This window comes from Oncorhynchus keta, chromosome 36, assembly GCF_023373465.1.
Source record: "Oncorhynchus keta strain PuntledgeMale-10-30-2019 chromosome 36, Oket_V2, whole genome shotgun sequence".
Lineage (NCBI taxonomy): Eukaryota > Metazoa > Chordata > Actinopteri > Salmoniformes > Salmonidae > Oncorhynchus > Oncorhynchus keta.
This window is the reverse complement of record NC_068456.1, coordinates 19,304,460-19,332,364: the sequence shown is the minus strand read 5'-3', so window position 1 is coordinate 19,332,364 and position 27,905 is coordinate 19,304,460. Positions and strand designations below refer to the sequence as shown.

At 43.7% G+C, this 27,905-nt stretch overlaps 1 protein-coding gene across 10 annotated transcripts; it reads right to left on the bottom strand.

Annotated features, from left to right (window-relative positions):
- Positions 1-704: 704 nt before the first annotated feature.
- LOC118369763 (wings apart-like protein homolog) lies at positions 705-27,905 on the bottom strand. Of its 10 annotated transcripts, XM_052498630.1 has the most exons (22): positions 27,569-27,905; positions 26,255-26,640; positions 24,901-25,621; positions 23,028-23,332; positions 21,941-22,062; positions 14,028-14,123; positions 13,565-13,729; positions 12,791-12,927; positions 10,258-10,369; positions 9,765-9,998; positions 9,576-9,687; positions 9,079-9,176; positions 8,827-8,903; positions 8,507-8,679; positions 8,189-8,304; positions 7,759-7,911; positions 7,669-7,713; positions 7,444-7,623; positions 5,530-5,743; positions 5,331-5,419; positions 2,712-2,807; positions 705-2,606 (listed from the first exon to the last, which is right to left on the bottom strand). In XM_052498630.1, the coding sequence occupies exons 2-22, from the start codon at positions 26,616-26,618 to the stop codon at positions 2,541-2,543; spliced, it is 3,675 nt and encodes a 1,224-aa protein (XP_052354590.1). In that variant the 5' UTR covers positions 26,619-26,640; positions 27,569-27,905; the 3' UTR covers positions 705-2,540. The 10 variants fall into 10 exon arrangements, with proteins under 10 accessions (XP_052354590.1, XP_052354587.1, XP_052354588.1 ...); XM_052498627.1 differs by having other exon boundaries at positions 7,669-7,911; XM_052498628.1 differs by having other exon boundaries at positions 7,444-7,637; positions 7,683-7,911.

Below are 27,905 nucleotides of genomic sequence, written 5' to 3'. Positions count from 1 at the left end.
CAATCCAATTAGCCTCTGAAATACACCCCCCCCCCCTTTACTCTATGTATTCACATTTTATACACTTAAAGTAAACAGCAACCATCGCTTCTGATATTCAGATTAAAGCTCACTCATGTCTACCTGAAATTCAAACATATTCATAATGAGCTATGAAAAGAAATAACACTTGGAACTCTGGGCAATCCCTTCCATAGACATACTGTCCATCTTGACATTGCACTGAAACCATACATTTTCACAGCTTATGTTGACATAATCATGTCTCCCATCTATTGACACCACTGTTATAAATGTTAGAATTGTTTGAATATCTGGCAACCTAAAGTGTTTTGTTGGTTAAAGAGGCTGGGGTATTAGCACACGTCTCTATTAAAACAGCTGTCTGTCAAGCAGGAACAGCGGTCTAAAATGTCAATATGTGGTGCTTTAAGTATAAAATGCTTGTTTCTATTGTGCAACTCAGTCCGAGTCTGTCAGGGTGAATGAACAAAGAAGGGGGGAGAGAGAGCAACACACACTCCCAGAAAGCACTCACGGCGATAAACAGAATACAGTCATGCATACAGTGTCTTTACACGAATACCTCAAGTTCTATGTATAAATGTTTGCCTCCTGAGGCTAAGCCAGTCAGTATGTTAATAGCAGAATGAATACACAAGTATTTCTCACACAATACCAGACATGAGAAAGATACAGTGGTGTACTGAAAGTAACTTTTTATTTGAGTTACAATTATTTACATGTAATCAAAGACAACGTCCTCAAAACCAGTACAAACTTTTTTCGTCCTGCAGCGGTCTTTGTATTTTTTTTGCTTTTACTTCAAAATGACAACTCAGAAATATTGTAGAAAATAAAAATATCAGCTTCAGAAAAGTAGTCTAGCATTCTAACATCCACTAACCACTATTTACAGGTGTTTACATTCTGAAATTCCTTTCATTATAGAAACCGTTTAACAACCAAACGGAAGCAAACAAAAATGGAACGGACCTAACTGAATTTGTCCAATAGAAACCCTTGTTTTGTTTGTAAAAACATTTTGCAACAGAATCGTCATAATGAATACATCCTAGATTTGCAACTCAACTTGCAGGTAACATGTCTGTTCAATTGCAGCTCTACAAATCAGAGGGAAATGAAATCTGTATGGCAGTCATTCAATCAGTATCTTATTGGAGCACAGGACTAGTTAGAGTAGCTGAAATGAGGTTTAGGGGTACTGGTTCACCGCTCAGAGTAGGAAGGTCATGTCCAACATGATGACTTAAGACACAAGGGGCAGTAAAGAAACACTACAGCCCTGTCCAGAGGCTACCACCACAAGCAGATCGGAAAGGATAGGTATAAGCAGTATGGTAGTTACTTCACTTTTCCCTCCGATAAACTAGGTAGAATTGTCACCATTTTACTATCCAGTGCTCACAGACTTGGGGGTGCCTAGGGGGGGTTGGGTTTAGGACAGGGATCACCAACGCAGGGTACTAGGTGTGCAGGCTTTTAATAATTACTGTAGGGCTGGATGCAACCTGCACCCCCTGTCCAGGTCCAGGTGGTGAACCCTGGGCTTGGTTCTGGATCAGCGCTACTTGAAGTGGTAAGATACAATGCCCACCAGAGGAGGCTGGTGAGGGGAGAACGGCTCGTAGTAATGGATGGAGTGAATGGAATGGTACCAAACGTGTGGCCATTCCAACCATTACTATGAGACAGTCTTCTTCATTTAAAGTGGCACTAACCACCACTGACACCCACAGTATGGGCAAACAACAATGTTCAATGAGGATTATGCCAGTTGGCCGAGGTTTGGTTATTATTAATGTTAGTCCGGTTTACCAGGGTTTCTGGGAGTGTAATGAAAACCGTACAAACAGCAGTTATTATATCCAGCCACTTCAAGTGATGTGTTAGGTGGAACATGTAAAAGGTAAGGAACTGTAGAGACTTGAAGCATCTCACACAGCATAACCAATCATAAAAACGACCCATTGCAAATTTAAAACACAAAACTCAGTTTGACTGTAAAGTCAAATTTGGAAGGGCAATGAGTAAAACAATTTTAAGTAATTCAAGTGCCATTATTTAAAAACAAATACTTAAATAACAATCAGTCATCCTGAACTGATGATTTCTTAAATGTAGAATGATGTTACATTACATGACCTTGTGAGAATAACTTAAACAAGCATTGAAGAAAAATCCAGAAGATTTCAACTTGACCGCGAGCTTATGCAAATGGTCATAATCAGAACTTCCCTTTTCTACAGTTCCCTTCCCTTTTCTACAACCATCACAGGCCATTGTGTGTGTGGTGTGTGTCTTGTTCTTCAGAATGAGAACACATGTTGAAGCAATGCTGGGGACACTGTTGGGACACCGATGATCTCTGGTGGATTCTCTGTACAGCCCGTCCTGCTGGGGATGCCACATCTGACATAACCTTGCTAAGGTTGCCAGATCTGGTGGGACCCTTGTTGGGTTGCCAGATCTGAAAAGATGTCCCCTTATCTGCACTCAAGAGTGCAAAGAAGGGTTCACTAACAGTGGTCCAGATAGTCTATGACACGAGAGATGGACTTATGCCCTGTGGTGCCAAATGCACACTGAAAAAGAGATCGGAGAGAAAGTAAGTTAGCTTGTATTGTGCTCCTATGTAGTAAAAGGAGAAAGAGATGCTATGTCATTATCAAAAGATGTCGCCTGCTTACAGTAAGGTTCATGAAATTTAAGAACTTCTTCAGCATTTCCGTCATTATTGAGAAATCTCCCATGGGAAGGTTTACCCGCACAGTTGTCACATTAACCTGAGGAGAGAGAATGAAGCAAATACACATTAAGGGGCAAAATTTCCCTCTCGCAAAAATACGCAACCAGCTGAAATAACTAAGCAATGACAAGTTATTTTCAGCTCACCTTTCGGTGCATCTGCACAGATCTTGGTCAACTCTGCACCGATGTAGGTTGAGCAGAAAATGACTCAAGGTATTTAGGGGAGAAGGCTACTAGCTTTCCCATGAATTGATGGGCTACAACGGTACTCAAGCTTTGAACTACGCTTTTATGTTACCTATATTAGTAAAAAAAAAATAGTAATATAAATAGTTTAAATTAGTCAACAAAAAAAACCTTTGTGCTTTTATGTATTCTGCAATTGTATTGTGTCATATTAAGTTTAATAGTTTAATAGCCTTTGACAGACTCAAGCTCTCGCAAGTGAAATCTACTGCAGCATTTATGCAACTGAACTGGAATCAGCGATCAGGTTCTTTTTTCTGCTCCTCTCATATTGTTATTTGTTTATCAGCTAGGACAGAGGTAAAGGGGAAAGAGAGAGAGTTGCTGAATAAGTGTTCCGGAATCGATCGAAAGCTGCAGTGGTATAGGAGTTCGAGGCAGTGGCTTAGACCACCATAGGCCACGATCGGGTTATTCTATTCACCATGGACAAAGTAGAGCACTGCAGTTGCCTTTACTTTTCACTTACTTGTTAATAGGTATATATACATATATTATTATTATTTCACCTTTATTTAACCAGGTAGGCAAGATAAACCTGGCCAAGATAAAGCAAAGCAGTTTGACACATACAACGACAGAGTTACACATGGAGTAAAAAAAAACATAGTCATTAATACAGTAGAAACAAGTCTATATACGATGTGAGAAAATGAGGTGAGAAGGGAGGTAAAGGCAAAAAAAAAAAAGGACATGGTGGCAAAGTAAATACAATATAGCAAGTAAAACACTTGAATGGTAGATTTGCAGTGGAAGAATGTGCAAAGGAGCTAAATAAATAAATAAAATAAATACAGTAGGGAAAGAGGTAGTTGTTTGGGCTAAATTATAGGTGGGCTATGTACAGGTGCAGTAATCTGTGAGCTGCTCTGACAGCTGGTGCTTAAAGCTAGTGAGGGAGATAAGGGTTTCCAGTTTCAGAGATTTTTGTAGTTCGTTCCAGTCATTGGCAGCAGAGAACAGGAAGGAGAGGCGGCCAAAGAAAGAATTGGTATTGGGGGTGACCAGAGAGATATACCTGCTGGAGCACGTGCTACAGGTGGGTGATGCTATGGTGACCAGCGAGCTGAGATAAGGGGGGACTTTACCTAGCAGGGTCTTGTAGATGACATGGAGCCAGTGGGTTTGGCGACAAGTATGAAGCTAGGGCCAGCCAACGAGAGCATACAGGTCGCAATGGTGGGTAGTATATGGGGCTTTGGTGACAAAAACGGATGGCAGTGTGATAGACTGCATCCAATTTGGTTAGTAGGGTATTGGAGGCTATTTTGTAAACGATATCACCGAAGTCGAGGATTGGTAGGATGGTCAGTTTTACAAGGGTATGTTTGGCAGCATGAGTGAAGGATGCTTTGTTGCGAAATAGGAAGCCAATTCTAGATTTAACTTTGGATTGGAGATGTTTGATGTGGGTCTGGAAGGAGAGTTTACAGTCTAACCAGACACCTAGGTATTTGTAGTTGTCCACGTATTCTAAGTCAAAGTCGTCCAGAGTAGTGATGTTGGACAGGCGGGCAGGTGCAGGCAGCGATCGGTTGAAGAGCATGCATTTAGTTTTACTTGTATTTAAGAGCAATTGGAGGCCACGGAAGGAGAGTTGTATGGCATTGAATCTTGCTTGGAGGGTTGTTAACACAGTGTCCAAAGAAGGGCCAGAAGTATACAGAATGGTGTCGTCTGCGTAGAGGTGGATCAGAGACTCACCAGCAGCAAGAGCGACATCATTGATGTATACAGAGAAGAGTCGGTCCAAGATTATTGCCATTGTCTTTGACAAGTTTCAATTTCTCTTCCTGATATTTTGCAAGGGGAAAATACTAGCACTGCACAGATAACAAACACTATTAGCAAAAGGCTCTAAGGAAAACGCCACTCTAAGAGACCTACCATCAAGACAGAAGAATAGCACAGGTTTGCAGTAGCCTATACAGATGTAGGATCTTAATTTGATCAGCCTGTTGCAGGACAACATTCCTGTAATTTAAAAATTGTAGGCTATTTGAGGTTTAAAAAAGGCTTCTGAAGTTTATAATGTCCACTTTGGAATTCAAGACATTTTCTGTAATGGAAAATCAAATCAACCACTAATGTCCAAGTATAATCCACATTTCCTATTGCTGCAGGATTATTTTCTTGCTGTAGCAAACTGGTTCAAATTAAGATCCTACATCTGTACTTCAAATCTGCAAACTTAATCAAGCCCTTTATTGATTAGTTGAATCAGGTGTGTTAGTGCTGAGATGGAACAAAAGCCTGCACCCCCAGTGCGAGGAATGAGGAACATGGTTGTCGCTAGTTTGCCGGAAGCTTACCTGACTGCCCTGACACAGACAACCCAGGAGCAGAGCTGTGTAGGAAGCCACAATGCTGTCCTCCATGTGCTTCCCAGCATGCTGCAGAGCTACACCACCACAGAGAGAGAGGGTGAAGGAGAACAACACTCGACATGGAGTAGTGATACTATTGGAAACTGTTGCAAAAAATTAATTTTACACAGACCCACATCTTTACCTTTGTTGAGATCCAGCTCCTCGTCTTCCTCGTCTTTCTTTGTGTCCTTTTCCTTGTCATTCTCACCGTCGTTGGTTTCTGCAGCGACCCACTGGATCTCGCCCGATGTCTCCTGCCACTCCCCGCTCTGGTCCTGGGGCTTGAGAGGTTCACTGATGAGGTCATCAGTCTGCGCCTCAGCCAATATGGCTGCTCGCTCCCGCTCCAAGAAGAACTGTGGACGGAGGAAAAGACAGTCAAACTCCTGCCAGACAGACATTAGCTCTGGCCGTCAGCTAATCATCTGGTTACAGACTCATTTTCAGCCGGCTACTTATTCCACTTCATATTAACTACGATGAACAATATGAATCTTTCTAGCAATCTATTGATAGGATAGGCTCCTGTCAGTCACAAAGCAAGCGATGACAGGGAAACACATTCAGCCTCCCAGTACAATGTGTGTGCTTGTGGTTGGTTGCCGTCAAATTTCTTTACAGAGGAAGAGAACATGATGCTCGTGAATCTGCATGTCAGTGGTAACAATTAGTTGAAATCCACGACGGCCTAATTATTGTTTTCTGGCACATTCATTAATTTCCTTTAGAGTGTTTCACAGTCTATTTACTGTGCTTTGACAACTGAACAGCAAGTGTTGACTAGTTTATAAAAAGGTGTCCAACTGACTGAATAAAGTCGATCTCCTATATCCCTTTATCATTGTTAAATCATGCAAAGTAGTTATATGTCCACGTTATCGCATTGGGGCAAGTAAACCAAAGGATTTCCTAGGAGGTCGGGTTTTGCCAGACAGTGATGCTAAAAGTGAGTGACTCGTCTTGTCGGTCAGTCTGGCCCAACGATCACGTCGGCGAGAGAGACGTTTATTTGGCTCACTACTTTGCACAGGCTCCTGATGTGCCTAGGCTTTTTGGTGATTATGTGCAGATAAATTACGACAACATTCAATGAAGATGGTGAATCATCACTGCAGGAACAATAGGTAGAGGAGAGCCTCATTCTGGTCCAAATATGATCATTAGGGCCCTCATGAAATCCAGGCATTAAAACAGAATTCAACAACATTCAAAAATGTATTGACCTTAGTAGGGAATAAACTAAATGTATTGAGAAGGCATTCTTTTCCCGAGATAATCATACGACATGAACAGAATGCATTCCTTAATCCCATTTCCTGCAACTTTCTGAAAGCCAACGAGAATGCCCCCATCGGTGTGTGTGTGCCACTTTGTGTAGCCGTTAGCGATGATTTTGACAGTCAAAAACCTACATCTGAGATTTTTCCCAGACCTCATATGGCTTAAGCATTGTTGTGGACTTAGAAAACCAACTAAATTGGATGATCTATAAAAATAAAATACAAAAAAAGATAAGTGATCTGAGAGCAAAAACCTGACAAAATATAGAAATTTGGGAACCTGGAAAAAACAAATTTGACAAAACTAAACAGGATCAGGCAACAAATAAACAGATTTTATAGGGCCCTACCTAAAGATCTATTGAAATTAATTTAGGCTAAGTAAAATCAGAATGATATAACACTTTACTAAATATTCCTGATCATATAGGCCTAGACGATATCCAAAATAACTAACAATACACGTAATTCATAAATTCTTCAGTAATTTAAATTGTAAAAAGTAATGTCTTTCGACAATTCGACACATTTTCCAATCTGGGAGGTAAAGTCAATAATGTCGCTGTGTATTTCTGATGGAATCAAGGCATTAGAATGTACCAGAGGACACCAAAAGAGCTCATTCGACAAAAACGAATTCAGCCGGGGGCTACTCTATGTACTTGTGGAAGACTCAGACAAATGCACAAGAGTAACTCAATTACCTGTGTTTTTCGATCTTCTTGCTACAAATTCCCTTCAAAATGATTCTGAAGTGGTAATAACAGAACAACTACCTGCACCAGAGCAGCCAGGGCACTTGAAGAGGAGCCCTTGGTCTTCTTCTCAGCCTCACCCTCTGTAAGGGCTGCTGTAGCTGGATCTGTGGAGGCTAGGAATTGTTCAGGGTACTGGGTCTCTTCTCCCCCTGCCTCTCCCTGGAGGCCTTCAGGGGTCTGGGTCTCTTCTCCCCCTGCCTCTCCCTGGAGGCCTTCAAGGGTCTGGGTCTCTTCTCCCCCTGCCTCTCCCTGGATGCCTACAGGGGTCTGGGTCTCTTCTCCCCCTGCCTCTCCCTGGAGGCCTTCAAGGGTCTGGGTCTCTTCTCCCCCTGCCTCTCCCTGGATGCCTACAGGGGTCTGGGTCTCTTCTCCCCCTGCCTCTCCCTGGATGCCTACAGGGCTGGTTGAACTGGTGAACTCCATGTCCACCAGACAGTGGCGGTTTCTGGCACTGTACTCCACCAGGTTAATCAGCAGACCCAAGCCCTGTACCAGCGTGCACACACAGACAGGAGGAGTGGCGCGATGCTGTTAAAAAGGCTCAAGGACATACACTTCATTGAGACCCATAATAAAACATTGAGCACAAACAACCTGCAATTACTACATTGAAGCTTCGGTTTTAATTACTACCTAGGCATTCATTAAGTGGCACTTCAATGAAGTGGGTACACAGGAACCACATGTTTCAAAGATGGTTACAAGTAACTGGATTTGTGTAATAATTTCCATGCAGGCCTACAACACACACAGCGCCTCTCACCAGGACTCTGATGTCAAAGCGTTGTTCCTGAGGTATGTAGCGTGGGACCCGTAGGACACAGTTGAGTGCTGTGATGATGAGCCGGTCCTGCTCTCCAGTCTTAGTGCTTCCCCACTCTAAAAAAAACACAGTACAGTCCAGAGTTACCTCTCTGCCGCCACCCTGCAGCTAGCTGGGGTGTGTTATGAGGACTCTAGCACAGCTGGGATGCGATCAAAAGAGACGAGGAGCAGAGAAACAAGGCACTAGGATTGGGAACGCATTGCACTAGCTACAATGTTGCTCGATGTAGAGGTCATGTTGATGCAGTGATATTACCATTGTCGTGGGTGAGATTGAGTAGCACCCCTATGACTGCCCTCATGCAGTCCTCAACGGCCTTGCCCACGTTGCTGAAGCTGCAGTGGGGCAGCGCCGTGCCTGACGAACACAGAGAGCTGTTCACCTCCCGGCTGTAGCGCTGAATCATGTCCTCACAGTACTGCAAACCTCTGAGAGACATGAAGCAAGAGAGAGAAATGAAGCAAGAGAGAGAAAGCGAGATGGCGCGAGCGATAGAGAGAACGCAAGATGGAGCGAGCGAGCGATGGAGCAAGCGAGCGTGGGTGTCAAAAGATTAGCATGCGTTTCAGTCTCACCTGGCAGAGGACACTATGAGCTGAGAGTCCTTGTAGGCGATCAGGTAGCCCTGGTTCTCTGGGTTCTGGACAGTCACCTGCAATGGAAGGACAGAAAGACACACTAGACTGATGTTGAAATGCCTTTTCAATTGTCAAATTAAAGCTGGTCACAAAGCAGAGAGTGCAGAGTCAATGTAATTTCCCCTCTTGTATTCAATGAATGGATTTCAAACCTTTGAGCCTGCCAACACTCCTTGATGTTGTACTTACACTGTCCAGTACTCTTAGACACCTCTCTGCCCCCCATAGCGATGACACCAGCTTCTCTTTGTCTTCCTCTTGAATCAGGTTCTGAACACATTCTTTCACTGCAGAAGACAATAATTCACATGCATGTCAATGACTATGTTCTAATAAAGTTAAGATGGCCTAGATAAGATGCAACTTATGAGACTTCCTAAGTGAACATAATTATTATTATTATTACTACTATTATTATTAAGTAGTGACTTGTATTTATTTGATCATTAATGTTGAATAAAACAACAAATGCAAAATATTCAAATAGTTGCAGTTATTTCAATGTTTAACAGTATATGAAAAGTGTATTTCCCAGTACTGACTTTTACATGAGTCCTTTGTATTGCTGTAGACTTCACTGCCAGATGAGACCAACTCAAAGTAAAAGGGACAAATCAAACATTTCATAACCTACCTGGCAGCCTTAACAAAAAATAAACTCAAGTCAAAACTGCTACAACACACACCTTTATCTACAATGTGGTCCAGGCCTCCCAGTAAGCGCAGCTCCTCTTTGAACCAGTCCCCGGCCCTCTTCGAGGTCAGAGACAACAGGGTCTCCATGGCCAGGTGACACGACTGCAAAACAAACAAAGTGCTATAGAAATCCAACTCACCATCATCAATACAAAGACATTCTGATTGACCCCGCGTACCGTGATGTTCTCCAAGTCCAGGTGCTTGTTGTGAACAGTCTCACATAGCTTGCGGATCTTCTCCTTGACCTTGGTCATCTCCTTGGCAGTGAGCTGGTCCTGGTGGTGGCCCGAGTGGTCGTGCTCCAGCTCCAACAGTCTGATCATCAGCTCCAGACTGGCCCGGTCCAGGTCCATGTTTAACCTGTCTCTGCTTAGGATGTACATCAGAGAGGCTGTACACAGGGCCAGGTTCTGGAGAAGAGTGAAGGGAGAGCGGCGAGGGGCAACAATCAGTTCAAAAGCATTTGGTTGCAGGGGAAGACCTTAAATATTCTCCTTGTTTATTCAAATTCAGGTTCAATAGCAAAATGTGAAGTGTCTACAGGACAAATAGGTCATCGCCACAAATAAGATGAGGTAGATTTATTGAAACACACTGGTTTTGTTACCATTAGTTTGGGTCAGTTACTACAGTTTGAGTCAATTGTGGTTGTAGACATCAGATTCCTACCGGATGCAGCGGGGCATCATTCAACATCTTGAAGACCTGAGCCACCTTCCCTCTGGCCCGTAGGTGCATCCGGAAACTGGGCATTGCACACCTTGCGGCTAAACTGATTATACTGGAGAGAGGGAGAGTGTTTGAAGTTCAGAGGAGAAGAGCACACAAAAGGATTAAGTGGACAAATAAAAATAATGAAAGATTCTTAAATAAATAAATGAATAAATATATATATTTTTTTAAATTGTTCCATGTTGTCCTCTTGGATTGAGCACTCAGTGCCTTTGGAAGGTATTCAGACCACTTGACCTTTTCCGCATTTTGTTACATTACAGCCTTATTCTAAAATGTATTAAAATCGCACCCCCTCTCAATCTACAAACAATAAGCCATAATGACAAAGCAAAAACTGGTTTAAAAATATATATCACATATATAGTTGAATTCGGAAGTTTACATAAACTGAGATTAAATGTTTCACAATTGCTGACATTTACTCCTAGTAAAAATTCCGTCTTACGTCAGTTAGGAACACCACTTTATTTTAAGAATGTGAAATGGCAGAATAATAATAGAGAGAAGGATAGATTTCAGCTTTTTTATTTCATCACATTTCCAGTGGGTTAGAAGTTTACATACACTCAATTAGTACTTGGCAGCATTGCCTTTAAATTGTTTAACTTGGGTCAAACGTTTCATGTAGCCATCCACAAGCTTCCCACAATAACTTGGGTGAATTTTGGTCCATTCCTCCTGACAGAGCAGTTGTAACAGAGTCAGGTTTGTAGGCCTCCTTGCTCGCACACGCTATTTCAGTTCTGCCCAGGAATTTTCTATAGGATTGAGGTCAGGGCTTTGTGATGGCCATTCCAATACCTTGACTGTGTTGTCCTTCAGCCATTTTGTCACAACTTTGGAAGTATGCTTGGGGTCATTGTCTATTTGGAAGACACATTTGAGACCAAGCTTTCACTTCCTGACAGATGTCTTGAGATAAATATAGCTTTCCTCCTCATGATGCCATCTATTTTGTAAAGTGCACCAGTCCCTACTGCAGCAAAGCACCCCACAACATGATGCTGCCCCCTGCGTGTCACAGTTGCGGTGGTGTTCTTCGACTTGCAAGCCTCTCCCTTTATCCTTCAAACATAACAATGGCCATTATGGCCAAACAGTTCTATTTTTGTTTCATCAGACCAGAGGACATTTCTCCAATAAGTACGATCTTTGTACCCATGTGCAGTTGCAAAACGTAGTCTGGCTTTTTATTGGCGGTTTTGGAGCAGTGGCTTCTTCCTTGCTGAGCGGCTTTTCAGGTTGTGTCGATGTAGGACTCGTTTTTACTGTGGATATAGATACTTTTGTACCCGTTTCCTCCAGCATCTTCACATGGTCCTTTGCTGTTGTTCTGGGATTGATTTGCACTTTTCGCACAAAAGTACATTCATCTCTAGGAGACAGAACGTGTCTCCTCCTGAGCGGTATGACGGCTGCGTGGTCCCATGGTGTTTATACTTGCTATTGTTTGTACAGATGAAAGTGGTACCTTCAGGTGTTTGGAAATTGCTCCCAAGGATGAACCAGACTTGGAGGTCTACAATTTGTTTTTCAGAAGTCTTGGCTGATTTCTTTTAATGTCCCCATAATGTCAAGCAAAGAGGTGCTGAGTTTGAAGCTAGGCCTTGAAAAACATCTACAAGTACACCTCGAATTGACTCAGATGTCAATTAGCCTATCAGAAGCTTCTAAAGCCATGACATCTTTTTAAAAAGGCACAGTCAACTTAGTGTATGTAATCTTCTGACCCACTGGAATTGTGATATAGTGAATTATAAGTGAAATAAATCTGTCTAAACAATTGTTGGAAAAAATGAGTGGTTGAAAAACGAGTTAATGACTCCAAACTAAGTGTATGTAAACTTCTGACTTCACATTTACATAAGTATTCAGACCCTTTAGTCAGGATTTTGTTGAAGTACCTTTGGCAGTGACTACAGCCTCGATTCTTCTTGGGTATGCTTGGCACGCCTTTATTTGGGAAATCTCTCTTTCTGCTCTACAGATCCTCTCAAGCTCGGTCAGGTTGGATGGGGATCGATGCAGCACAGCTATGTTCAGGTAGCTCCAGAGATGTTCGATCAGGTTTAAGTCTGGGCCACGGAAGTACATTCATACACTTGTCCTGAAACCACTCCTGCATCGTCTTGGCTGTGTGCTTAGGGTTGTTGGGTTCGGGTTCGTGGTCACCTCCCTTACCAAGACCCTTCTCCCACGATTGCGCAGTTTGGCTGGGCAGCCAGCTCTAGTTAGAGTCTTCCGAACTTCTTCCATTTAAGAATGGAGGCCACGGTGTTCTTGGGGATCTTCATTGCTGCAGAAATGTTTTGGTAACCTTCCCCAGGTCTGTGCCTCGACAAAATCCTGTCTTGGATCTCTTGAATTCTTTCCGAAGGCACTGTGTGTGTGTGTGTGTGTGAATATGGAAATGTTAAATAAGAGGTCTTATTGCCAAGGTGGACAATGTTGAGTGGGTTTATCTTACCTAAGGCATCGTGTGTTGAGTGGCTGGCTGCTCTTCAGGCCTGTCTCCAGGTACTCAAAGTCATCAGTGAACTCCTGGTTTTCACCAAACTCTACCACATCGTTGAAGTGCTTCACATTATGCACAACCGTGTACAGCTACAAGGGGGAAGAGATAATGACTGACATTTACACAAGAAAATGGCACTGAACATAGAGCAAAATAACCATGATTTAAAAGTATTATCTAATGCAAGTGTCTGTGTGCATGTGTATCTGTCCAAAGAGAAAAAAAAGATAACATTTTCATTTGCAAAGCGGCTCCACTCGATTAGTTCCATTAGCTGACTGGGATAATATTCCCTTATCAATAACTATGTGTGTGTACGCAGGGCACCAGAGGTTTTTTAAGGCGAAGACACTGACAAGATCGATTCGGTTCAGTTCCTCTTGGTAAGGGGGATGTGCAACCAACTGTCTGGTCAAGAGCACAAAGACAAATCTGCTAGTTGTGGCTTAATGAAACAGCATGCTCCTCAGGAACACTCCTGCCCATACTGTGTTTAAAATTAACAAAGACAAGCTTTACACGGCGCTCTAAAATGGACATCGACAGTCTAAACTGTGATTGGATTGAATAACGACAGAGTGGCCTGCGGGAGAGAAAAAAATTATCCATACAAGCACGCAAACGCAAATTGTGAAAATGGCAGATAAGTGGTTGGGTGATGTTAACAGTGCAAAGATCATGCCGACTGTTGAGGGAGTGAAGCGTCACCCAGCATGCCTGGCTCACCTCCTTGTGTTCCTTCCTGCATTTGAGAGCTGTGACGATGTCCTGGTAAGGCTGAGTGGGGATGGTCACAGACTTGATGACTTTGGGCGGTGGGGGAGGCGCTTTGAACAGACCGTCGTCTTTGTGAGAATTGGTGTCCTTGCTACTTCCGCTCGATATGCTGGCCTGGAGAGGGGAATAAATCAAAAAGCAAAGTTAGAGACAAACTAAATCTAGTTCCAGGTGCCCTTGGACAATCTAAAATGTCTCCTATTGGGACATTTTCAAAGTCTTGACTAAGCAGAACACAGCTAATATGAAATCTCAAGTCGGTGAGGCTGCTATTTGGGCAATGCATTATTTCTAGGACAACGCATTGTTATCGGCTTACTAGAGATGGCAAATTCAATACATGGTGTGCGTGCGTGAATCTGTGTGTGACCAGTGTAAGGCAGAGCCCTGGCAGTCCTAGAGTAGTTCTCACCGGAGCAGTGTGCGCGCAGGCAAGGGGTGGCAGGGGAATCTCCTCAGGCTCAGGCTGGTTCCAGTGGCGAGCATTGTACACAGCTTTAGCAGGGGACTGCACAACACAACCACAGGAACAGGGTAAGTACAGTAGCACTTGGAATGATTACAGTACAGCTTTCAGTAGTAGTAGAAAGGATTCATGATGAACTAGCAAAACAAACCTAGACTTCCTCAGTTTTGGGAACAGTAGGTACTAGATAAATCTGACTTATTATTAGCCTCATCACAATACCATAGGAGCTAATAGCGGATAATTGTATAATAAACAACTTCATAACGTCTAGACTTATGAAGCTACGTGGCTCGTTTCATCAAGTTGCTTTCTGAAGACTCCTGGACAAAAACGGTCACTTCTTTTCACTTTGACCAAAACAGACTTCCGAAATAAATACATTAGTCCCCTAAATTGCACCTTGGGGACATTTAAGTTCATCTTATACTATCATCCTATCATCTCCACGACTCAGGAAGCTCACTTTAATAAAAATTATATCCATTTGGAGAAAAAAAACATTAGATCGGCTATAAAAGTGGTGAGTTTGTGATGGAAGGAATACAAACATCAGACATGCTTTATGTTTTAATGATACCGAATAGGTCTACCTAAAAAATGGATATGTTCAGACACTGCATTCTAATGGAAAACTATACATTTTTGAAGTAGTCTAGTGCAGGGTTTAGCAAACTCGGTCCTGGGGCCCCCCCTTGGTGCACGTTTTGGATTTTGCCCTAGCACTACACAGCTGATTCAAATAACCAACTCATCATCAAGCTGTGATTCTTTGAATCAGCTTTGTAGTGCTCGAGCAAATAAAAAACATGGACCCAGGTGGGCCCCAGGGCCAAGTTTGGGAAAACCTGGTCTAGTGCACGTCCTGAATATGACTTACCTATATTGAGAGGTGTTGTGATTAACACAAACCATGTGTTGTTTTTTTAGCTATGAAACCAGCAGACCGATTGGTATCAAAAAACATTACTTGCATCATTTCTGATTCCGTTTCCCCCCCTTGCCCTCACCACCACCACCACCACCTTCCCTTGCCCTCACCACCTTCCCTTGCCCTCACCACCTTCCCTTGCCCTCACCACCTTCCCTTGCCCTCACCACCTTCCCTTGCCCTCACCACCTTCCCTTGCCCTCACCACCTTCCCTTGCCCTCACCACCTTCCCTTGCCCTCACCACCTTCCCTTGCCCTCACCACCACCACCTTCCCTTGCCCTCACCACCACCACCTTCCCTTGCCCTCACCACCACCACCTTCCCTTGCCCTCACCACCACCACCTTCCCTTGCCCTCACCACCACCACCTTCCCTTGCCCTCACCACCACCACCTTCCCTTGCCCTCACCACCACCACCTTCCCCTGCCCTCCCCACCACCACCACCACCGTTTGCCCTCACCACCACCACCTTCCCTTGCCCTCACCACCTTCCCTTGCCCTCACCACCACCACCTTCCCTCACCACCACCACCTTCCTTGCCCTCACCACCACCACCTTCCCTTGCCCTCACCACCACCACCTTCCCTTGCCCTCACCACCACCACCTTCCCTTGCCCTCACCACCACCTTCCCTTGCCCCCTTGCCCTCACCACCACCACCTTCCCTTGCCCTCACCACCACCACCTTCCCTTGCCCTCACCACCTTCCTTGCCCTCACCACCTTCCCTTGCCCTCACCACCTTCCCTTGCCCTCACCACCTTCCCTTGCCCTCACCACCTTCCCTTGCCCTCCCACCACCACCTTCCCTTGCCCTCACCACCTTCCCTTGCCCTCACCACCTTCCCTTGCCCTCACCACCACCACCTTCCCTTGCCCTCACCACCACCACCTTCCCTTGCCCTCCCTTGCCCTCACCACCACCACCGTCCCTTGCCCTCACCACCACCACCGTCCCTTGCCCTCACCACCACCACCGTCCCTTGCCCTCACCACCACCACCGTCCCTTGCCCTCACCACCACCACCGTCCCTTGCCCTCACCACCACCACCGTCCCTTGCCCTCACCACCACCGTCCCCCTTGCCCCCTTGCCCTCACCACCACCGTCCCTTGCCCTCACCACCACCTTCCCTTGCCCTCACCACCACCTTCCCTTGCCCTCACCACCACCTTCCCTTGCCCTCACCACCACCTTCCCTTGCCCTCACCACCACCTTCCCTTGCCCTCACCACCACCTTCCCTTGCCCTCACCACCACCTTCCCTTGCCCTCACCACCACCTTCCCTTGCCCTCACCACCACCTTCCCTTGCCCTCACCACCACCTTCCCTTGCCCTCACCACCACCTTCCACCCATGGTTGGAGAACCTGATGGAAACAGTACCTGTCAACACATTTTGGACACACCTACTCATTCAAGGGTTTCTTTATTTTTACAATTTTCTACATTGTAAAATAATAGTGAAGACCTCACAACTATGAAATAACACATGGAATCATGTAGTAACAAATCAAAATATGTTTCATAGTTTATGTATTCATTATTATTATTCTAGAAAATAGTCCAAATAAAGAAAAATCCTTGAATGAGTACGCATCCAAACTTTTGACTGGTACTGTGTGTGTGATATATATGACACACACTATAAAATATTAAGAACCCTCCTAATATTCAGTTGCACCTGGTCAGTATGTCATGGAAAGAGCAGGTGTTTGTAATGTTTTGTACACGCAGTGTAAAGTACTCCTATTTGTTCTGGACTCCAAGTGAATCGGCAAATCAACCAATCCCTCAAGTCCACAGACTAATCCATCTTTCCCAGTCTATCACAATTGTGCTACATCTTGTTTTACTGTGATGTCCCAAGGGTCTTGAAACACTATTTGTACCTTGTCTACAGATATTGCCCAACAAATAAATATTTTACCTAAGAGTATAATTATATTTTCCATGAATAGACTGTGGTTTTTCAGATCTAACAGTACTGTTTGTAGGTTCATCTGAACACAGACATTAACAACCACTGCTAGACCTGACTGCAAATGCGAGCTACCGAAAGACAGTACAAAAAGAGATCTATTGATTCTGTTTCTTCATTGCAGTCTTTTCACAGAGCTGACTGTTCAATGCCCCATACATTGCACATTATTTGTGTGTAGCGGGAATTTTAGTTTATATTGAAAAGAATGGATTGATGCGTCAAATGTTTTGTATCAGTTCATATTGTGACATGAAATCTGTTCCAACTGTCTTGAATTTTAAGCTGTATGTTGTCAAACCTCTCAACCTGAAGTGAAACTGATATATTTTATGATTCACACTAGTAATTTTAAGCCATGCATGGTTTTTGATTGGCGGCAGACAACCTAATTAATTCCTTTCTTTTGAGTAATTGCCTTTTCCATTTTTGTGGCAGAGCTACAATGAGCGGTTTATATTTTTGCATGTTCCATCAAAACAAGTATGTGAGTAAAATATGTCAGACCAAAAAAAAGAATGACGGAGCTGATGGAAAGAGCAAATGTCTAAACCTTTCAAATGTCGACAAAACAAAATACGCTAGATATGGGTGGATAATTTGTCATCTGTGAAATAGATCATGTGACAAATGGCAGCGGAAATAATGTATTACTTAATTGTTGATAGAATAACTAATGTCTTGGTAAATTACTCAGACCCCTTGACTTTTCACTTTGTTACGTTACAGCCTTAATAATTAATAAAGAAATAAATATCGATATCCCAAAAAAAAATTACTCTGCAATCTACAAACAATACCCCATAATGACAAACCTGTGGTAAATGCAATTGATTGGACATGATTTGGAAAGGCACAGACCTGTCTAATAAGGTCCTACAGTTGACAGTGCAAGTCAGAGCAAAAACCAAGCCATAAGTTTGAAGGAATTGTCCGTAGAGCTCCGAGACAGGATTGTGTCAAGGCACAGATCTGGGTTAGGGAACCAGAAAATGACAAAAGCATTGAAGGTTCCCAAGAACAGTGACCTACATCATTCCTAAATGGAAGGTTGGAACCACCAAGACTTTGCCTACAGCTGGCCGCCCGACCAAACTGAGCAATCGGGGGGGGGGGGGGCCTTGGAGGTGACCTTCAAGGAGGTGACCAAGAACGAGCTGTCCCACTGACAGAGCTTCAGAGTTCCTCTGTGGGGATGAGAGAACATTCCAGAAGGACAACCTCTGCAGCACTCCACCAATCAGGCCTTTATGGTAGAGTGGCCAGGCGGAAGCCACTTCTCAGTAAAATGCACGTCAGCCTGCTTGGAGTTTGCCAAATGCACCTAAAGACTCTCAGACCATGAGAAACAAGATTCTCTGGTCTGATGAAACCAAGAACGAACTATTTGGCCTGAATGCCAAGTGTCACGTCTGGAAGAGACCTGGCACCATCCCTACAGCGAAGAAAGTTAGTGGCAGCATCATGCTGTGGGCATGTTTTTCAGTGGCAGAGACTGGCAGACTAATCAGGATCGGGAAAGATGAATGGCGTACAGAGAGATCCTTGATGAAAACCTGCTCCAGACCACTCAGGACCTCACAATGGGGCAAAGGTTCTCCTTCCAACAGGACAACGACTCCAAGCACATAGCCAAGACAACACAGGAGTGGCTTTGGGGACAAGTCTCTGAATGTCCTTGAGTGGCCCAGTCAGAGCCTGGACTTGAACCCAATCGAACATTCCTGGAGAGAACCGATAGGCCCCAATAAGTACACAGACGATGCAATCGCCATCACACTGCTGTCATGACTGGCCTGTGAGGATCAAGTTACTGTGGATCACAGTTCTACAGAGATCTCTCTCACTCCCGCAGAGGGGGAGAGGTATAGAGGGATTGAGGTCCGTGTCTGAGTTTACAGACCAAAACTACAGAACATCAAATGAATGGCTTGATTAGAGTGTCTAGTTTGAGAAACAGACGCTCACAAGTCCTCAACTGGAAGCTTCATTAAATAGTACCCGCAAAACACCAGTCTCAACTTCAACAGTGAAGAGGCGACTCCGGGATGCTGGCCTTCTAGGCAGAGTTGCAAGAAAAAGCCATATCTCAGACTGGCCAACAAAAATAAAAGATTAAGATGGGCAAAAGAACACAGACACTGGACAGAGGAAATCTGCCTAGAAGGCTAGCATCCCGGAGTCACCTCTTCACTGTTGACGTTGAGACAGGTGTTTTGCGGGTACTATTTAATGAAGCTGCCAGTTGATGACTTGTGAGGTGTCTGTTTCTCAAACTAGACACTAATATACTTGTCCTGCTCAGTTGTGCACCGGGGCCTCCCACTCCTCTTTCTATTCTGGTTAGAGCCAGTTTGCTCTGTTCTGTGAAGGGAGTAGTACCAGATCTTTAGTGTCTTGGCAGTTCCTCGCATGGAATAGGAATAGCCTTCATTTCTCAGAACAAGAATAGACTGACGAGTTTCAGAAGAAAGTTATTTGTTTCTGGTCATTTTGAGCCTGTAATCGAACCTGCAAATGCTCATGCTCCAGATACTCAACTAGTCTAAAGAAGGACAGTTTTATTGCTTCTTTAAATCAGCACAACAGTTTTCAGCTGTGCTAACATAATTGCAAAAGGCTTTTCAAATTATCAATTAGCCTTTTAAAATGATAAACTTGGATTATCTAACAAAACATACCATTGGAACACAGGAGTGATGGTTGCTGATAATGGGCCTTTGTACGCCTATGTAGATATATAAAAAAATAAAAATATCAGCCGCATCCAGATACAATGTCTCCGCTATCTGATCAATTTGATGTTATTTTAAAATGGACCAAAAAAAATAAGTGCTTTTCTTTCAAAAACAAGGACATTTCGAAGTGACCCCAGACTTTTGAACAGTAGTGTACATATTACCTCGACTAACCGGTGTCCCCGCACATTGACTCTGTACCGGCACCCCTTGTATATAGCCTCGCTATTGTTATTTTACTGTTGCTCTTCAATTATTTGTAACTGTTTCTTCTTTTCTGCATTTTTTCTTAAAACTGCAGTGTTGGTTAAGGACTTGTAAGTAGGAATTTCACTGTAAAGGTCTACACCTGTTATATTCGGCACATACGACAAATAACATTTGATTTACCATGCACTGGATAGATACAGCAGGTGTAAACGGTACAGTGAAATTCTTACAGTGCAGAGTACTGTTGAGGAACTGTTGCTGTATGACTCAGCTACTGTGGCTGGTGCAGTCAGGCTACTCATTATTGGAATTAAAACAAAACTGTTGGTCCTCTTAACTGGCTTAATCACTCATTTTCATGGTCAATCTAGGCATGTCAATTATGAAAATGGTGCGACTTTCCGCTTGATTTGGTCAAATGTTTGAGTGGAGGGGAGAAGTTCTTGTGACGTTTCTGAAGAGTCATGTAATTAGGCCCGTCCCATTAATCTGCCTGGCAAAAAAACGCTTTTATATATCCAGTGAAGCAAAGCAGACGTGATCCTGTCATTGATTCCAGTACAATTATCCCTTCAAAAGAGAATGTTCTCTGGCTGCTCACTCACCCTTGAGTGCTTGAAACATATTGAACATATCGTCCCCAAAGTGACAGCCATTGTTGCTCGTATCAGTGTTACTTCATGAGCACAGCTACACACACAAACAAAAATCTCCATCTCTCACACACACACACATACAATCCACACACAGAAACATCAGACTTCGTAACTTCCTCATAGGGAAGTGAATGGTTAACCGTTAAATCGATTAGCCGCCGAAGATGCATTTGACAGGTTATCGGTCTATAGGTTAATTTGCATAATGATGTGTATTAAATTGGTGCGTGTGTATTTTCATTAGTCGCTAAGTATCTTAGTTGTCACATGCGCACAGCATACAGAGCCTAGTTTGAGGAGAGGAACGGCACAGCACCTGTCAGACAGCACCAGAGCACCTCCTTAAAAAGCTGCCACAGGAGTAAAACATTATTTTATAAGCACCAGTCATTGCGCAATGTGCCAATACCAACAATTCTAAAGGCAAGTGTTTAAAACAGATGGCCACGATTAAAAATAGCCATATTTATTTATTAACGTAATTCAAGCGCACCTCTCATTCGTGTGCATAGGCTATAATCAACAGTAGGCAGACTATCAGCGAGTCACCCACCACTTTGCAACTTGAGGCAGTATAATTGTTGGAAACCTAAATAGTTAATTTTACTTCAACTAATGACGCATGTCTTTCTTACCTTGCTTCAAAGTAGCCTAGCGAAATCCAACTAGAGAAATGTGGAGGCCATTATTATTATTTTAATAAAGACATAATTTCTCTCCTGTTCTATTGGTTTTCATATCAACTTTCTTTCGTTAGTCCAGAAGCACCATCCTAGTCATATTAGCAACCCATCTGAGTGGTTGCTATTAGATTCTCCATCTTCTTAAGTTTAACGTTCGCATTAGCTGCACTGTTTAGAACTGGGTTTTCCAGCTAATTGCATTTTTTAAATTGCTGTTTTATTAGCGGTTTCATTCCAAGAGTTGCATGTTCAATAATAGGCTATAGCCTTTTGACTAAGACGATAGGCTTGCTATTGTCCGTTCCTTGTTTTTTTGTGTGTTTTTTTTAACCTTTATTTAACTAGGCAAGTCAGTTAAGAACAAATTCTTATTTTCAATAACGGCCTAGGAACAGTGGGTTAACTGCCTGTTCAGGGGCAGAACGACAGATTTGTACCTTGTCAGCTCAGGGATTTGAATTTGCAACATTCCGGTTACTAGTCCAACGCTCTAACCACTAGGCTACCCTGCCACCCCATGCATGCATAGCAGGCTATTTTCTGTGGGTCGCCTAATTTTACTGTTGGGAAGAAACGGAACTGTTTGTTGACCAGTTAACGGGGTTAGGTTACCTGGCAGCAAAACGGACAGAAATGTGCATCTCTCCTCCCTCACCTTTTTTGGTCCACTGAAGATCTTCCTGCCAATGTCCTTGGATGTGTCCCCTTGTTTTCCTGAACGACCCTTCTGCTCTTCAGACCCACCAAAGTTAGAGTCATCAGAAAACTCCAGAATATCTGAGTGGGGGAGCAGCACAATGAGGTTAACAGTGGAATCAACATGATAGAAATACATCTACAATAGAAATCCAGTTACATGGTGAAGGAAAACTGACAGTAAGCAAAGCATGAGCCTAACAAACTATCATTGTTCACACACACACACACACACACACAACAACAGTCGTGAAGAGGGCATGATAATGCCTCTTCACCCTCAGGAGGCTGAAAAGATTTGACATGGGCACTCAGATACTCAAGAGGTTCTAAAGCTGCACCATTGATAGCATCTGGACTTGCTGCATCACCACTTGGTATGGTAACTGCTTGGCATACGACAGCAAGGCGCTACAGAGGGTAGTGCGTATGGCCAAGTACATCAATGGGGCCGAGCTCCCTGTCATCCAGGACCTCTATACCCAGGCGGTGTCAGAGGAAGGCCCTAAACATTGTCAAAGACTCCAGCCACCAAAGTTAGACTGCACTCTCTGCTACCGCACGGCAGGTGGCGCCAATGCAACAAGTCTGTAACCAACAGGACCCTGAACATCTTCTACCCACAAGCCTGCTAAATTATTAGTCCAGGTAGCTATTGGTTAACTATCTGCATTGCTCAAACTTAATTCATCACATACGCTGCTGCTACTGTTTATTATCTATCCTGTTTCCTAGTCACTTTATCCCTACTTAAATGTACACATCTACCTCGTACCCCTGCACATAGACTCTGTACTGGTACCCTGTGTATATAGCCAAGTTAACATTACTCATTATGCATCTATTCCTTGCGTTATCATTTTTTTCTCTTTGCGTTGGGAAGGGTCATAAGTAAGCATTTCACTGTTGGTCTACACCTGTTGTTCATGAAGCATGCAACAAATATTTGATATTTTGACAGTATGACACAGCCTCTCACCTGTTTTTCATACAGCTAAAGCCTTTTTTACCTATAGACAAACAAACATCAACAGTATATATATCACCTGTATTGCTGCTGCTCTGGCTGTCCTGAGAGTCGCTGGGCTGAGGGCTATGCACACTAACAGCCATGGCTGCTACCGCCACTGCTGCAGCCTTCTTGGCCTTCCTCTTCACTTTGACATGGGTGCCATCCTCTTCGTCACTGTCGCTCTCGCTGAGATCGTCAAAGCCAAAGTACTTGATCTTGTAGCTGCTGCCGCCGGCCGTGGGGTCCGCACCATCCTCCCCCTCCTGGTCACCCTTGTCCTCAAAGCCGAAAAATTCCAGCTTGGTCTCCTTCTTGGATTTACTCTGGGTGGTGCGGAACCTGATGTTACAAGAGGAGAATCATTTCATTTCAAATCAGCAGCTGACATGGAACACATGAAAACATAGTCAAAGGATTCAAATGTCTTCTAAAAACAAAAGAGGTGCTTAAATTAAGAGAACAGAATCACCTAAGTCTCAATGTAGTAGAAACATTTGGTAACCCACATATAGAAAACAATTATAGGGGCAAACTAAAGTAAATGGGTAAAAGAGACATTACGTGCTCAACAGTAAATGTATACCAACGCTCAAAAGTTTGGGGTCACTTAAATGCCCTGGTTCTTGAAAGAAAAGCACATTTTTTGTACATTAGAATAACATCAAATTGATCAGTAATACAGTGTAGACATTGTTAATGTTGTAAATGACTATTGTAGCTGGAAATGGCAGATTTTTTATGGATTATCTACATAGGCGTACAGAGGCCCATTATCAGCAACCATCACTCCTGTGTTCCAATGGCACGTTGTGTTTGCTAATCCAAGTTTATAATTTTGAAAGGCTAATTAATCGTTAGAAAACCCTTTTGCAATTATTTTAGCACAGCTGAAGGCTGTTGTGCCAATTTAAAGAAGGCAACTCCGGGATGCTGGCCTTCTAGGCAGAGTTGCAAAGAAAAAGCCACATCTCAGACTGCCCAATAAAAAATTAAGATGGGAAAAAGAACAGACACTGAACAGAGGAACGCTGCTTAGAAGGCCAGCATCTTGGAGTCGCCTCTTCACTGTTGACGTTGAGACTGGTGTTTTGCGGGCACTATTTAATGAAGCTGCCAGTTGAGGACTTGCGAGGTGCATGTTTCTCAAACTAGACACGCAAGTGTACTTGTCCTCTTGCCCAGTTGTGCACCAGGGCCTCCCACTCCTCCTATTCTTGTTAGAGCCAGTTTGCGCTGGTCTGTGAAGGAAGTAGTATACAGCGTTGTACGAGATCTTTAGTTTCTTGGCAAATTTCTCACATGGAATAGCCTTCATTTCTCAGAACGAGAATAGACTGATGAGTTTCAGAAGAAAGGTTTTTGTTTCTGGTCATTTTGAGCCTGTAATCGAACCTGCAAATGCTGATGCTCCAGATACTGAACTAGTCTAAAGAAGGCCAGTTTCATTGCTTCTTTAAATCAGCACAACAGTTTTAAGCTATGCTAACATAATTGCAAAAGGGTTTACTAATGATCAATTAGCCTTTCAAAATGCTAAACTTAGATTAGCTAACACAACATGCCATTGGAACACAGGAGTGATGGTTGCTGATAATGGGCCTCTGTATGCCTACGTAGTATTCCATAATAGTTTTTAAAGAAATCTGCCGTTTCCAGTTACAATAGTCATTTACAACATTAACAATGTCTACACTGTATTACTGATCAATTTGATGCTATTTTAATGGAGAAAAAAATCCAATTATTTTCTTTAAAAAATATGGACATTTCTAAGTGACCCTACACTTTTGAACGGTAGTGTACATTTGTACAATATCAAGCAAGTAGTACCAAACATGTCATGAAGGACCAGTGGGAGGGAGGAGTTAGAGTGTACTGTCTGGACCACAGCAAGTGGAGTCGTTTACCTGTTGGGTTTGGCTGGAGGTACATCTGCCTTCTTCCTCAGCCATCCCACCTCCCCCAGGTCAGTAGGGGGTGTGCTGGTGATGAGCTCGTCCATGCTGCGCTCTATGGAGTCCTGGATGGTGACATTACACACCGACAGGCAGGATGGATGCAGCACCGTGTAGTCCCGTACCCGACCCCTGCCAGCAGGTTTGGCCACCGTTGTGCTAGCATTAGCACTGCCGCTACCGCTGGCAGCGGACACACTCTTGGACTTCAGTGCAGCCTGAACGCTGGCGGCTACAGGCAGTTTGACGTCGCAAGCAGCAGAAGCATCTGGAACGTCAGAGGCCTTGTTGGGTTTGGGACGGATGTATTTCCTAGTGTTGCAGGGCCTGAGGAGGAACGGGGAGGGGGGAAGGTTGTCAACAACAGGCTCGGCCGGGGCCTCCTGTTGAGTACTTTTCATCCCAGCTGAGAGCCCATCCTGGGAAGAAGAGAACTGTGAGTCTCCGCTAAACCCTGGTGCCTCAGCTGAGTCTTTTTCCTGGAGAGGGTCCATACTAGTGGAGGAGGTAGAAGACCTCTGGGTCCCTATTAAGCTCCATTCCACATAGGGGTCCTTGGGCACAGTCTTTGTAACAGAGGACTGAGCAATAGGTTTCTGGTTACTGTCAGATTTACTTCTGTACAAGGACTGGCTACTCTTTTCTGCACCCTCATTAGACAATGTTTGCTTGCCTGTGAGCACAAAGCAGATGAAAGAGCAAGTTAACAGAAGGAAGCATTATACATTCTACACAAGCATTATATTGTAAAATACAGTTTCAGACTTTGTTCAACACGGGTTGTTTGGTTTGTATCATTTCTAAATCAGGTATTCTAAATGAAATGGGTACAGACCTGCTGAGACAAGTGTTACAGTAAAGCCTGATCTCTCTTTAGAGAGCTATCAGGGAGAGACAAAGACGAGATAAGCTGACACAGAAGCTGCCAGCAGAGTGTAACAAGCTCACAAGGGAGCCCTTCACTTTATCTGCTCCAGAAATATCCACACACCACCGCTCTCATCATAAGCAATATCACAAGGATCAAGTGAAGCAGTTGTCCTTACATAATAAAAAACGCAACAACAAAAATTAAATACAAGAGACATGCATGGTGTTCTTTAGCTACTGTAGACATACAAGTATTCTACAAGCACCTGTGGAAACATGTTCCCACCAGACACACAAATTAGCTCTACTGAAGGTGGTTGGTGCTGCAAAACACTAGCACTTTAAGACAGACACAGGCTCAAGCTAGACTTTTGAGTGCCTCCTCCCATGAAAACATGTCCAACAGTAAGTCAGTTTTCTTGCATCCAGTTCTTACCTGTAGCTGTGCTGTTCCTACCGTTATCCACTGGGACTGTGGTTGTAGCAGGTGGCATATTACTGGCCTCACCTTCAGCTGGTTCAGACTGGGGCACACTGTGGGAGGTGACAGGATTGGACTCATCGTCGCTGTCAAAACCAAAAGGATCCTCTGAGCAGTCGTCATCCTCAATGCGGGGCCTCTTGAGTAACTCGACTACCTCAGGCTTTTGAAGGGGCCGCTTGGAGCCCAGCTGGGCCTTGTATGTGGTTTCTCCCCATTTGGTGCTCAGTGTGGCCTTCTTGTTGGAGAAGACCTCATCAAATTTGGAGTTGGCCTCCCCTCCCTTACGGCTGTAGGTTTTACCAAATCTGGATGTCATGTTGATGTATGTTACATATTCTCTGTGGGTGTAACACGAGAAAACAATTAATTTAGTTAACTAGAACAATATGTATCTCATGCAAAGCTGGTGGGTGGTGTGAAGGCCTACCTGCAAAATAGACTGGATGTTGTTTTTCCCTGAATACAGTTTATAATGTAGTAGCTGATTAAATCAAACGACTAGCTATCAGCTTTAGCTCTGCCGCTGAGGTTGGCGATTACGTTGCTAATAAATTAGGTGTGATGGGGGTCATTGCAATGATGGATTCACTAAAACCACAGTAGCTACCTACAGCATCTAATTAGCCGACAAAGCTCAAGCAATGTTAGTTTATTCGGCTAGATAGCTATCCAGCTCTAGTTAGCTAACGTTTCCTTTCATAATATAATAATAATATATGCCATTTAGCAGACGCTTTTATCCAAAGCGACTTACAGTCATGTGTGCATACATTCTACGTATGGGTGGTCCCGGGAATCGAACCCACTACCCCGGCGTTACAAGCGCCATGCTCTACCAACTGAGCTACAGAAGGACCACACTGATCTCAATCTATGACATTGTCAGCACTAGTAACGTTAACAGCTAGTTAACCAGCTAACTAGTTACACATTGAAATTAAACATAGGCGCGATGTTGCGTAGCCAGCTCACTGGCCAACGCTCAACTCATGACACGGCTGACTGGGCCAATGTAAGAAAAAGGCCGGACATCTGCTAAAAACCAGCATTAGCTATGTATAGTAGTTAGCTAACGTTACTGCTAACTGTAGCTAGCTATGTTTACATGTCTAACGCGTTAACGTTTGCTAGCCAGCAAATGCAACGTTAAAGATGTTATTTTCTGTAACAAAAATGTGTCGAAATGCATCTCTCAAAATTAGGTACCTAGTTACATATTAAAACAAGATATGGTCCGAAATGGGCTTTAAAACACCGAAAACACACCTCTCTCAACTCAGTGGGACCGCTTCTTCTGCACCCGGCTGGGCCTAGTCTGACTCCGGCGTACTGTAATCGCACAAAACAAGCCTTAAAGTCGTGAAACAACGATAGCTACCGTTTACAAATACGACGCAGATGTACCACGAAAAACACGCGTTTAAAGAGCTACATTGATAACCGAAATTGTCATGATTTCCTCCCAGATTCCGGACTTAATTTATTTTACAGCGCCAGTGACTGCCATTAAAATTTACCCTCCCTCTGACTTCGGATGTGGCCAAGAAAATTGCGTCACTTCTCCACAAGATAGCCGTTGACCAATCATCGAATATAATGTTTT